This window comes from Epinephelus moara, chromosome 3 (genome assembly GCF_006386435.1).
Source record: "Epinephelus moara isolate mb chromosome 3, YSFRI_EMoa_1.0, whole genome shotgun sequence".
Taxonomy (NCBI): Eukaryota; Metazoa; Chordata; class Actinopteri; order Perciformes; family Serranidae; genus Epinephelus; species Epinephelus moara.
This window is the reverse complement of record NC_065508.1, coordinates 38469875-38484581: the sequence shown is the minus strand read 5'-3', so window position 1 is coordinate 38484581 and position 14707 is coordinate 38469875. Positions and strand designations below refer to the sequence as shown.

The 14707-nt window shown below is 39.7% G+C and overlaps 1 protein-coding gene across 1 annotated transcript in view; it reads right to left on the bottom strand.

The window, feature by feature from the left end:
* kptn (kaptin (actin binding protein)) overlaps positions 1-8132 on the bottom strand; it is an 18834-nt gene extending 10702 nt beyond the window's left edge. The window contains exons 1-5 of the mRNA XM_050035869.1: positions 7618-8132; positions 2811-2893; positions 2623-2707; positions 2484-2538; positions 1331-1409 (exon numbers count right to left, since the gene is read on the bottom strand). Coding sequence (XP_049891826.1) covers positions 1331-1409; positions 2484-2538; positions 2623-2707; positions 2811-2893; positions 7618-7819 — 504 coding nt within the window. The 5' untranslated portion in view covers positions 7820-8132. The remainder of the gene's footprint in view (positions 1-1330; positions 1410-2483; positions 2539-2622; positions 2708-2810; positions 2894-7617) is intronic.
* Between the last annotated feature and the right edge of the window lie 6575 nt (positions 8133-14707).

Sequence of the window (14707 nt, the reverse complement as noted above, 5' to 3'; positions counted from 1 at the left end):
CTACATGGTGCATACCACCGTCAGATAGAGGAAGTGGCTGATATCAAGAAGACCTACCAGTGGCTGGAGAATGCTGGACAGACAGACAGCTCAGAGGCACTAATCATCACAGCACAAGAACAGGCCTTAAGCACAAGTGCCATAGAGGCCAGGGTCTACCACAGCAGATCAGACCCAAGGTGCAGGCTGTGCAAAGATGCCCCTGAGGCGGTCCAGCACATAGTGGCAGGGTGTAAGATGCAAGCAGGATCAGTGTTCATGGAGAGGCACAACCAAGTGGCTGGGATAGTGTACAGGAACATCTGTATCCAGTATGGACTCAAAGTACCCAAATCCCAATGGGACACACCACCAAAGGTGGTTGAGAACAACAGGGCTAAGATCCTGTTTGACTTCAGATTCCAGACTGCCAAACAGCTGCTGGCTAACCAACCGGACATAGTGATGGTTGACAAAACCAGAAGAGGGCAGTGGTGGTAGATGTGGCGATACCAGCCGACAGCAACATCAGAAACAAGGAACACAAAAAGACGGAGAAGTATCAAGGGTTGAAAGAACAGCTGGAAAAGATGTGGAAGGTCAAAGTTGAAGTGGTCCCCGTGACAGTAGGAGCACTCGGGGTAGTCACCCCCAAACTGGCAGAGTGGCTCCAGCAGATTCCAGGAACAACATCTGAAGCTTCAGTCCAGAAGTGTGCAGTCCTAGGAACAGCTAAGATACTGTGCAGAACCCTCAAACTCCCAGGCCTCTGGTAGAGGACCCGAGCTTGAGGATGACACAGACAACACCCTAAGAGGGTGAGAGGGTGATTTTCTTTTCATACATATACAGTATATACATATATATATATACACATATCTGAGTGACCTGGCCTAGATGGGATGGCAGCATAAACATTGTTACAACAATAAACACAAGCAGACAAGCACAACTGTCACACACCATAAATGAGCAAGTACAGCATCCACTTAAAATGCAATACAAAAACAGTTAAATACATGAAATGTACAATTTTCTTAAATGATTTCAGTGATAATTTGAGAAGCAGTCTGATTCTAATGCATGAAGAAAGTCATGGCCATGGAATAGGATCTTGTTTCCATAAATTATTAATCAATTGAGCCGCACAATGTTTCTTTTTTGCAAATGTTACCAGGCGGGCTCCATAATAACACTCACATTAACACATATGTATTCAAATTTATACATTCATACATAAATACATAATGAGGAGGAAAGGATTAAATCTATATTTTCAAGTTTTGATCAAAGTCTTTTCTCTCTCGCACACACACACACACACACAGTTTCACCCAATCCCTGGTCTGACCTCCTTGTATAGGTGGATCTTCTGGTCATGACCACTGAGCAGGAACACTGTCTCTCTGCCTCCATCGTCACACTGCACTCTGACAGAGAGAGAACAGGCTGCTTTTAGACAGTTACATCCACATACACTCACACTGTCATGTTTACTGTCTGCACAGAAGCTGCTGACTGACAACATGATGATCATAAGGACACTGAAACACATTCATGAACTCCAGGAGATAACAGATTCGGAGCAGCATGCTGAATGAGATAGGTTAAATGATTCTTTTACTCTCATAATTCAATTAAGTTATGTTTCAGGAGGGTAAAAATTAAAGACATACTATGCAGGATCTTCCAAAAACAAAAAACAGACTCATATAGAAGTATACCCTCTCAATATTCACTTATGACCCACTCTCTGTATGATGATGTATTTTTCCGCCTGGATTTTCTTATTTTCCTCTTATTTTGTGTATTTAGGACCACAGACTGTAAAATAATGGACGTAGCTACGATGACGTCAACCATTGGTTTGTGGACTATTAAAGCCTCAAGTTTAGCATTTCGGTTGTCACCATCTTGGTGGTTTGAAGCTGGCGCTGTAGAGGAGCTTCTGGCTTCGTCACTTCAGGCCTACGCTGGCGCTGTAGAGGAGCGAGGGGTTGATCTGACTGAGAAGTGTAGGACACTATCAGCAGACAGCCTGTCACTCAAAGCAACCCCGCCCTTGATAGAATATAAACACACACACACACACACACTGTCATCTAAAAGTGAAGTCAAAACACCTCGATTGGTGGCTGGCTGCAGTACAGGTCATAAAGCCTGCCCCTTCATGTTAGCGACGTTACTGTGTCTTGTTGCACAAGACAGTGACTGTGGTATTTTGTCCATACTGGCATGATGTAGTGGTGTTCTCACAACTGATTGGTCAGGAGATGTGTTTTTTTTTCATATGCTTTGATCTGTAATCTTGAACACAACCTGCTCCTTGCTGGTTTGTCCTGCAGCAGTCGTCACCATGCTAACTGTAGCATGAACTTGAACTATCTTTGTGAAACCAAAAGGCCAGGGTGAATTCCAAAGTTAGCTGCTAAATGCCTCTCTGCATTTAGCATGTACTGCTCATTGGTTCAAAGTGAATCATAGCTGTGCAGCAGCAAACTTACTCTGTGTGGTAGAGCTGGAAGGGCGTGAACTGCAACTCCAGATTCAGGCAACTCTCTGTTCAAAGACATACACTAAGATCAGCATGTGAAACATCTGTTAGAGTGTGCAATGTACACTTAAAGAAAGCACTTCACTCACGTGCAATAGACTCTAGGTTGAACTCAGAGCCAGGCTCATAGTCACAGTAGATATTCAGGAACGGTGTGGCTTTGTCACCAGAGTCCTGCAGGAGTTCAGCCATAATCAACAAGGCTTCTATAATTACAGAAGCATTACAGTAAAGTATATACATGCTATGAGTTGTCAGCTTCAATACATGCAAATACCTTTACGAATGTGATGCCCACCACCAGACCTCTTTTGGGTGGAGACTTGTTGAAGGCATCAATTGATACGATCTCTGCATCAACTAGGCAAAGAAGACAGAATCAAATCTTTGCAGCATCATCAACCAACAACTGACATGTATGGAAGACATCACTGTTGCAACTTTAAAGGGATAGTTCAGATTTTTTGAGGCAGGGTTGTATGGAGTACTTATCCATAGTCAGTGTATTAAATACAGTAGATGGCGGTAGGCACCCTCACAGTTTGGAGAAGCAGGCTGGAGGCTGACACAAAAACTAAGTAATGCACTGCTGTGGGTGGGGGTCAGCAACAAAACATATTTTAGCCTCCTGAATAAAGGTCCACCTAAACGATCTATATCAGTTTAAGTATATGCTACATTAATAGTATTGTCACTGCTTTAACTTTCTGTCAGGGAGCCCGTTCCGATAGGGAGGCCGTTAACAGCTTCAGTTCCCCATATGCTCTTGCCATAGCCACCAGACACTCCACTGACAAAAAAATTGTAATTTTAGCTTGCTGAACACAGGAGTTGCTGGACTGCTGCTGCTTTGATCAGTTAGTTTGTGTTATTGTGTGACTTTGGTGAATCTGAAAACTAACCCCTTTAAACACCAAAATCACACAGTACCACAAACAAACTAACTGTTCGAGGCAGTGGTAGACCAGCAGCTCCTGTGATCAGTAATGTTAAATCAATGTTTTTCTCAGTGGAGTCTGACTTTGAAGAAAGTGATCCAACTGCTTCATTTTCCCGTTGGAAATGACTGTCTGATATTAAGGTAAAACAGTGACAATACTCTCACTATAGTGTACACTTAAAGTGATATTGATTTTTTTAGGTGGGACTTTTTTACACGGCTAAAATATGTTTTGTTGCTGACCCCTCCACGGCAGTACACTTCTGAGCATCCGTGTTGGACTCCAGCCTGCTTCTCCAAACTGGGGGCGTGTCGACTGACATCTGTATGTGATATACTGTCTATGTATAAGTACCTCATATAACCCCACTTAAAAAAAATCTGAACTGCCCTTTTAAAGGCTGCATTACTCTGAGTTACAATAATTAGTATAAATTATACTTCAAACTGTGATTGGGCCATGGCTTGTCGGTTCAGTCAGATTATTATTATTATTATTATCTTTCCTATCACCACCTCATTAGAAGACTCTTAAAGAAAGATAACTGCTGAAAAAAATGTTTAAAAGTAAAATAAACGTTGCGTTGAAATTTGTATGTAATTTTGCGTGTAACTTTGTGTGTAATTCACAGTTTCATTAATCATAACTGAATTCAAATAAACTTACCATCCCAGTACCTGACTACAGTTGAGTTGAGTGCATATAACGTCTTTGTCTTTTTAACTGACAAGTGGTTACTGCAGTTGTGATGAGGCTTAATCTGTTACAGCTACAGCTACCACGCAGTACAGGCCTTGCCTTATATCTAATTCATGATAAAAATTGGCTACTTGTGTACATCCACTTTTCATAATGTGGAATATTTTTATCTTAGCGTGCCACAGTTAAGGTTAGAAAGGAGGAGCTCAGGACAGGAGCTGTCACTGTTCAGCACATCTGGGAAAAGACATGCAAACATAAGTAAATGGATAACAATATTGCGCCCCACTGAGGCATGAGCAGAGTCACATGAATACAGGTTGTGATGGATGAGCTGGTTTGGAGTAATTTGTTGGTTTATAGGTTGTATGGTGATTTGACCAGATTCTTCTTCTCCCTGACAACATCGACAAGACAGAGCTACTAGCTCACACATTCAACCTGTCAAAAGTGTACTGGAGCAAAAACTACAATAATTCCCTCTGAAATGTACCATTGATACCATTTTTCCTTCCTGTATCCAAGTCCAAAACCTGATCTCACATTTGGTATAATGTAGACACCAATCTCATATTGGCCGATACTGAGTACCAGTCTGACACCATTAGGTTAAAGAATAAATAAATTAACAGCTGTATACCACTAACATGGATGTGAAATGATTGCTGTCACTTTTGCATGCCATGGCTCAAATTAAACCCTTTGTAAAACAGGAACAAATACATACAGAGAATGAATGCCATAGAAATTGCTGACATTTTGCTAACAGCTAACGTTACACTATTCACTGGAAATCAATTTTTTGTTGCTCTAAAACAGAAGTTGCCAGTGGCTACACAACTTGACTTGCTGTGTAGGTTCCTGTTTCACAGTGATGAAGAAGAACTGTTTTCCAGGAAAATGCTGTTTTATCCAGGTGTAAAATTACTTTGAGGTTTACTAATAAATTACATCATTTCATAGACTCATGTACTCACCAATACCTAAACCAGCATTTTAGGCTGTATCAAAGGCATTTCTGATACTGGTATCAGAGGAACTCTAGTGAAATGTGGAGGCAAAGTATAAAGTAGCATCAAATGGAAATACTGAAGTGAAGTGAAAGCCTCAAATTCATACTAAAGTACAGTGCTTGACTGAACATCAGACACGTTACAGACCCCAATGCACTACCTCCACTTAAATACCCTGATATTGTAGACTATCTCGTTTTTGGACTGAGTGCATGCATTTTGCTAACAGAAGTAGCACACAGCATGACATACCTTTACATTCTGTATTTGGCATGGGTGGCAGTCTTGCTGCATTATATTTCATTAACTGACTGAAGTTTGGGTTTTCCTTGAAAGAAATAAATTTCCATAGATGCAGAAAAGGCACAAATTGGAGCATCAACATTAATCAGAATGTAGGGGAAAAAAAGGGTTTGATCAAAACTTCCTAGGGAGGACCCCCACACCCCCTGCTCCACCCAAGTTCACAGACGTATTTAATGGGATGTCTATAAGCCAATCACAGTGTTCCATATCATTTAAAGTGGACTGCAGTAGAGCCACACCATCTTTTTCAACAAGCATGGCCAATCGTGAGGCAAGGAGGAAGCACAAGGCACATCTCAGTCTATTACTCATATTGCTCAAGTATATCATTTGTGTTTACGCTGTTCTTTAATTAAACATGAGATGTTTTAGTACTTATACATGCCAAAATATCATATCAAATATTTATAGATCTTACTCAGGATTTTATTTATTTTATATATATATGTCCATAGAATGCTTTAGGGATGACGATTTTCCGTAGGCTGACACAGAAGTAAGCATCACCCTGGATCCCTAATCAAAAAGCCTATGGGATTTTTCCATTGGATTTTGGATTACTGCAGGAAAAAAGCTCTGTGACAAACATTTATGAAACTTGTGTTTAAGATACTCAAAAAGAAACAACACCTTTATGATTTTCTGAATAATAAATGCAATGCAATCACTGGTAGAAAAAGCTGTCGTTAGGTTATAAACAAACTACACTATGGTTGCATGACTTAATGCCACCAGCACAACAAGGGTGTGAAGCCATGTTCAGCATGATAATGTTCACCAGTCTCATTTAGCCACTTGTTAGCAACTGTCTTTTTTATGACTGGTGTATTTACTGGCATATTTTATGTCACAGAACAAAAAGTGAAAGTCTCTTAAACTTGTGTTAACCATAGACCTAATTTCAGACATCCAACCAAATACCCATCAGAAATACCCAGTGAAAGGAAAGGAAACCGGGTGTGCTAAAATGCTAACTCATTTCTGCATTTTAGGACTCATTCCTCCGCCACTCTATTGGAGTGGATGTTGTTACCAGAAAATGAACGGAGGAAATACTGTTAAAACAGGGAAAAACTGGCCTGATGAGATTTTCAAACTATACAATCACCATATATCAGCATATCAGCATCTTATTGATTATGTACACAAAATATTCATCTCAGCAGGTCTACTAAATTCTGTTTACTTCAGATTAAGGATTTTTGAGGAGTGATAACTAGGGATGCAATGGTATGAGACTTTCTCGGTACAGTAACCAACTCCTAAAATTCTGGTTTCGCAATATCAAAGTATTACAGAATTCTTATTATTGTCAACAGAATGACCCTTAAAGGAATAAAAATGGAGGGGGGTTATATTTTATTCCTGTAATACAAACCTAAAACCATTTCTTTAATGGAAGTATGTGCAAAGTGTCCACTTTGAAAGAGATTCTCCGCCCAGTTGCATTTCTTTCCAATATTGTGAATAGGCAAATGCACATGGTATGATAACCGTCAACTTTTATATCACTATATATATTGAAACCAGTAAATCACTGCAACTCTAGTGATGCCAAATACAAAATATCTTGTGCAATGTGTTTTAAAGCATCACTGTACTCTTTGATATGAGTTAACCATCCATGGAAATTTTTGTTTTGTTTTTTTTAGAGAAAAGGTCTGTTATCATGTTTACTATGAGGTGGTTTCCGCATTAAGATTCTTCGTCCACTGGAATGGACAGAAACAATTAACACCAAGTAAAGTATCCTGATAAAAACATTTTTGTTAATGATTAGTGAATGCATTTAGAGTAGAAATTCCACTCCCACCCACCTAATGCTGAAGCAAAACCTCCGCCATAAGAGTGTATGGGTGTTGAAATAAATATTTAAGTAAGTCAAAGATATGCTATTGTATGTGATTCTTTTTTTTCTTTCTTTCTTTTTTAATAATTATGAAGGGCGCCTTTATTTCGCTTGAGCACCTGCCCCCAAGATGTCTGTGCACGGCGCTGGGGATCGTACTTGCATAGAAGGTTAATGAAGTTTATAGCGAACTTCTCCTTATCTTATTTGGGTATTTGTTTGGACCTTATGAGGACTTTCATGTTCTTTCTGTACTCAGAGTTTTCCGGCAAGTACCTGGGATGTAGGTGAACTGAACCTCCTTGGCCACAGGTCTGATTTTATGCTGCAGCTCCTGGTATCTGAAACACACCACCTTCCCTTTGAGAGTGGCCGCCAGCAGCTCCTGCTCCCCGGCCTGACACAGCCCGTAAATGTTACTCTGCGACGGGAAGCGGCTGAAACTGTCCTCCACGAAGGGATAAGACTCCCGAAGCATCTTGCACTCTCCAACTGAGCTCACTAAATGGATCAGAAATGTCGAGTATTAACACTGCTGATGTTGGTTGGCTGCTCTCTTCTCCAACTCCATTCAAGTTACATTTAAATTAGTTCAGATGATAAAAAAAATGAATTTTCCGGTTATTCATTTCAAAATAAAGCTAACACTACCGACACACAGCTGGCTAAAATTAAACGCTCGTTTTTTAAAATCATTTTGTAGAGAGAAACTCAAAGTCTACGGTATATTTCTGCCTGAATATATTTAGTGTCATGGAGCAAAACATCCGGGCTAGGAGGAGGTGCGTTCAAGTTTATCGGACATATAGCTTTTAGTGCTCAGAAAGGCTCCAGCCAAGCTAAAACACAAGGCTTTTCCCGACAAATTCAAAGCAATAACTCTCTCATTTCATTAAGTTGGTTTTATCTTTCTTTAGCTGCAAGTTTTTTTCCCTAAATTTTCTTTTGGTTTTGCTTGTGTCCTTATTCTGTGGCTGAAACGTAGCTCCGTGCTGACTGTTTTTAAATATACAGTCATCCACCCTGTTACAGAGTAAAAGCAGTTGGTAACTGGTTTAAAGGTAGAACAATTTAAATTCCTGACATTACACAACCATGGAGTTCTGACCTGTGTGGATCACGCAGCCATCCGAGGCACCCGGAAAGGCAGCATAGCTTCTCTCCTTCATTGTGTAAATTGATGACAGATTCGACTCATCACGTTGATAATCCTGCCACCTACCGGTACTTTCTGTCTGTTACATCCCAAATCAAAGCACTGATTTTTTTCCCCTCCTTAGCTGATGCTGTTACCAGTAACATGTTACTGATGACTGAGTGCATTTACGCAAGTACTTAAGTAGTTATGATGAGTTATTTGTACTGTACTTTAGTATACTTCCATTTTTTGCTACTTCATATCATTATTCCACCACAACTGAGAGGGAAATATTGTATGTTTTACTCCACTACATTTACGTGAAAACTGTAGTTACTTTGCAGATTCAGATTAAATATACAAAACATAATCAACAAATTATTTGTGTTTTAAAGGTCCCCCACTCTCTGTAACAATCTCCCTGAGGAGATCAGACTGACAAGTTTCTTATCCTCTTTTACATCCCTCCTAAAAACACATTTATATTAATGTGCTTTCACAGCGTTCATGGCCTGAACTCTTTTATCTGTAAGTCCATTGTTAAAACCTGTTAATATACAAAGGCATTATCTTGACATCTACTTTACTGATTGCTTTATTTATTTCATTTTGTTTTATTTTTAATTATTTTACTCTGTCATATGTGTAAATCCTGTCACATGTCGTATAGCTTTTAATTTTTTTTAAATTTATGTTATAGTTGTATTATATTATCAGTTCTTTTGAAACCCCTCCCATAACTCCCACCCAGGGACCGACAGGACTAAAGACACATATTACTCACAGAGGTTCAACAGGTACATAAAAAACATGAGAGATTCAACAGTACACATTATAATCAAATCACAGTTGGATACACAAGGATCTTCACTGCACCTGCTGCTGTGAGCAGCATGTTCAATTTGTCCTCTTTAACCCTGTGCTGAGGAGGGTTGTTGACATTTCCATGTGAATAACATCCAGATAAGTTAGTAACCATTATCTTTTACACAATGAATGTGGTGGTTTCAAGCATACAGCGACCATTTTCTTAACAGTGGTTAAATCTGACAGCACTATACGCTTATTATATTTTGGGATACACAGTGAGGAAACGTAATTCAAAATCAAAACAGAAAGTGCTCTGGGAATCCTTACTAACATGAGATCTGTTGATGCAGTAGCTACATCATTCCAGAATTAGGCAACAGGTGAACAATTCCAAATCATGTGGATAAATGTACCCACAGTTCCCAAGAAGCACAGGGTGCATGAGGTGCCATTGATCACTTTAATGTGATTTAGTTTGCAAGCAGTCAAATAGGTTCTATGTCCAAAATTAAAATTAATTTTTGGGGTTACGGTAGGACAAATTAATACTTGTCCATACCATGGCCTGGTCTAATTCTGGTCCATCCCTTCTCCAGAGTCTATCCAATGGAAGTGTTTCATGTGGCGCTACGATTACTTTTTGGTATAATGTAGACACCAAACTTTCTGATATTCTTTTTGTTGTAATTAACTCATGAAGTGGGTGAGTAGGTAAGGGATGATGCCCTCAGCTGTGAATAGAAATAAAGTGTAGCCATTCTTAAAATTATTATCATTATTATTATTGAAAGTAGTAGTAGTAGTAAACACAAGACTTAATTGATACCTTTGTGAAATTCACAAGTCTAACACCTAACAACATATAATACCCTCACCAGCTGCAACCTTAAATATATGTACATATTAATGCATCAATAATGATAAATAATTATATTATACGCATTAGTATGAATGTGCCGTTCTGCAGAATGAGTAGCGTACTTTTACTTTTAGCACTAATGGTAGCCTATACTGTATTGATGCTAACTTTTGTACTTTTACCATAGTAATTTTTTGAATGCTGGGTTTTTACTTGTGACAGTGACAGTATTTCTACTCTGTCGTATTGCTACTTGTATTTGAGTTAAAGATCTGAGTGCTCCTTCCACCACTGGCCGATGATCTCCTCTGATTTGGAGGGTGCACCACTCTCAGCTCACAAACAGTCATCTTTCGTGTATTTTATTATTAACATTTATGAACCAAATAACCATTGTGCTACTTCAAACCATTGAGACCCTGGTATCTACTGTGATGAAAAGGAATGACCTACTCTACAGATACCACAGCAAATCTTTCACATGCACCATACACCAAACACCATAATTCTTTGAAACTAAAAAACTACTAAAATACTAAAATAATATGTATTGAAATGAATGCAAACATGCAACTCTATGTGTAAGAATCAATATAAACTTACTAAACCATAGTTGGCATAGTTGTTATAGTAGGCCTTACATCTGCAACCCAGCCAGTTACATTCAAGAATAATGTTTGTCCACCAGATGTCAGTGAAAATTCACTCATCAAGTCGTTGACAGCCGCACAGTTTTATTTTACTTTCCGATATCACTACTTTCTTCTTATCTGTTAGGCTTTTACTTACCCAGTTTAAAATAATTCAATAAGAAAAAAAAATACTGTCACAGGAGGTTTTGATAAAGCTTGTGCTCCAAGGCCAACCATGGAATGAGTGTTGCCTGGTCTCAACCTAAACTTGATGTAATGCACGCCTCACCAGCCAGTGCCATTTTCTGCACTGCTGCAGTGAAAACTTGCCCTTGTTTCATCCCAGGACTCTAACATCCTCATGTTCACCAAAGACATAGTGATTCAGTAAGAATTCACTAAAACAGAAAGATTGTGTAATAATTAGCAATGACGAAACATCTTAATTACAGTAATTTGAGGTGCTAAAGGGGTACACATGAACCCAAAAGGGCTTCCTTTCCAACTCAGAAGCCACACCTCAGATCTCTGAAAAAAGTCATCAGATTCTGTTTTACCAAAAAATTGTTTGATTAGTTAAATTAATTAGAAATTGAAGAGCTCAGCTGTAATTTTCCTTTCATTAAAAACTTCTAAATTTTACCAAAAAAATCTGGCAATAGGACCAATACTTTATTTCTTGTTATATATTTCACTGGGCCATCAGTCAGAGGACAAATGAGCCCTTTTACATTAACACCTGATGTCAAACACTCTACAGTCTTTTTAATCATCAAACAATTTTGCAGTTCTCGCCATCTGCTAACATTCTCTGAGCTCTGAGGTGATTACAACTTATACCATGGTGTGTGGAGGAAGAAGGTAGACCAAGAACCTAATAAAGACAATTAATATTTGATGCTGCTTCTGTTTTGGTACCAGCACACAGGGGTGTAGCCCCCAAATTCTGGGCCCGCTGCATAAGCAGTGTCTCTGGGCCCCCCACCTTTTCTTTACTGATCCATGTCCCTCTCATGCACCTTTTTATTTATTTTTTTTTTTTCACAAAGTCAGTTTGCTTTCATTCCCTTTCCTTTCGTCATTTCATTGATTTTTTTTATTTTTTTATTTTTGGAACCCCGATTTCCCTTTATTGGGAAAAGACATGACAGTTTACATTAGCGCTCCAGCAGCAGCAGTCACTCACTTGGCTCTAGCTGCATTTATGGTGCGTTCCATTTGTTCTGAGAAGGCAGAATGTTTGAGTTTTGTCTTCAAAAAAAAAGATTTACTATATTATTGCCACAACATGGAGAACTTCTGACATACATTTGATTTCAGGTTTTAAATAATAAACAGATTTTCTCCCTACACAGTAATAACAGCAGTTGCACTATCAACACTGTAGGCTTAATAACTCATTCATCAGCTCAGTGGTTGTTGCTGGTGTGTGTTGCTGTGGAGAAGCAGACGGACGTTCGGCCCTGCGAGCTGCTGCTCCATATTGTGACAGTTCAGAGGTGGCAGTGTGCTACCCCCCCTTCCCCGCCCCCTTCCTAATACCACCTGCTAATCCATCTGCAGGATTACTGTCCACTGTAATCACTTATCCTCCACACTGACACACCTTACCTCACTCTGCAACTCCTGACTCATTACACACACACACACACACACACACACACACACTTTTACCAGAACACTGACAACATTTGTCTCCCAATACTTTTTCACCAGCCCAGTTGCCAGTAAAAATGTTGGCATTGTACATTTCTGCAAACCACGGATGCGTCTTTGTACATTTCATACATGCGTAGTTTTGATTACATATATGAACTGAATTTCTCATCAGGAGGAGAAAAGGGGATGTTGGATGGCAGGACATGGTTTGGGGCCAACAAAACAAGCCTAACCACATGCATCAACTACATGACTGCTTGTGACACACTGGAGGGGTTGAATCAAAACACTGCAACCAAAATGTTTAGAATAGATTTTAGGAGATATAATTTGGAACTTTGTAAACTCACAACACTGACTATCCAGATAACCTTTTTAGTAAGAGCCCGTTGAGAGAAATGCTTAACAGTACTGTAATATACTGTATACTTCTAACAGTGGCAAACTGCATGCCACTGACTGGTACATTGAAGAAAGAGTCCATGCACAGCAAAAAAAAAAAAAAAAACAGAAAAGAAAAAGAAAACAAGACAATTTCCAGAAGCTTCAATTTTCAAATGCAGCAAATGTACAGATTACTCAGTGACAGCATCGGTGTTCTCATCAGTTCGTCTAAGGTCTGGGTCAGGTCATGTCTCATCATCACACATCATGCTCTTGCCAGGCACTGTGGAAAAACTGCCCTTCTGTGTCTTATCCAACCCTGGATAGACTCCACGGACGCATTACCACAGGCATCCACTATTGGTAGAAATACTGATGCTGTCAATGCATTGGAAGACTACCTGGTCCGCAACTATTCAGGTTTGAATTTCCCTCAAATGGATGGTATTACTGACCACCACCATCCTCACCGGGGCCATCCCCTGCTCAGCTGTGTACCTCCAATAGTTAGCCTACTTCCTTTGGTCATCCATTTCTGTGGTAAAAACTACACAGAGAAAGGAGATTCAGTCTATATGCACTACATCACATGCATCACAGTAGCAACAAAGCAAATGGCCTGTTTTCCCTTCTGAAAGTACAGACAATAGATGAAATAATATAACAGCTTAGGCTGGGTTACACTGGCAGTCCAGTTTCTCTCATATTCCTTTCATGTATGAGCACATGATGAACTTGGGTAGCACCATGTTTCAATTACTTGTCTTCATTGTTGTTGTCTTCCTCTATGGGGCAGCTGTAGCTCAGGAGGTAGAGCGTGTTGTTCGCTTCATTGGAAGATCGGCATTTAAGTCCCCGGCTCCTCCAGTCCATATGTCGAAGTATCCTTGGGCAAGATACTGAACCCCAAATTGCTCCTGGTTGTTGTTCCATGGTTGTATGAGTGAGTGAAATGGTTACCGAGGAGCAGGTGGCACCTTGAATAGTATCCTCGGCCACCGGTGTGTAAATCTGTGTGTGTGACTGGGTAAATGTGACTCTTAGTGTAAAAGTGCTTTAAGTGGTCATAAGACTAGAGAAGTGCTATACAAGTGCAGTCCATTTACCATTCCTTTATGTTGTCCTGCAAATTCAGCATTGCATACATGTTCACATTCTATGGATCACTTTGTTTTGTGGATTGTCTTTCTGTGCACACAACATCTATTAGATGTCAGTCTGTCCTGAGGGATGGATCCTTCCTCAGTTACTCTTCCTGATGTTTCTTCCATTTTTTCTGTTTGGGGAGTTTTTCCTTATCTGCTGTGAGGGTCTAAGGACAGAGGGTGTTGTACGCTGTAGAGATTGTAAAGCTATATATTGCATGATATTGGGCTATCTAAATAAAACTGACTTGATATTGTTAGGTTCCATTGTTACAGAGCGCATTGACATGGCTTAAGGCCCTATTTATTTCTGATTGGTGTGTTTCCAGTTTTGAGGCTCAGTGTTTACACCTGGAGAAAGGTGTGGTATTTGAGTTTAGGTTGTGATGACTTGAGTTAATTATATTGAGAGCATGCAACGACACTTAATGAAACCTAGTAATCTTCATAGCGTCTCTGTACTGCTCTGGTGAATTCTGCTAGCCTGTTTTCTCACTACAGTTCCTTTAACGTCTACTTCAAGTCTTAACCCACACTGGTTCTGTTTAAGCACTTATAGCTCTCCTCCTTTCTACGACTTTCTCGCTAATCTCTTAGCTGTTGTTTGCACGTTACTAGCCTTGGTAGCTACATTAGCTTTACAGTTAGCGATGGCTTCTCCTTCTGCTCTTTCTTGCTCGGTGTGCCAAATGTTCAGTTATGCCTCTGCCTCCTTTAGCGACAGTGGTAATTGTAATAA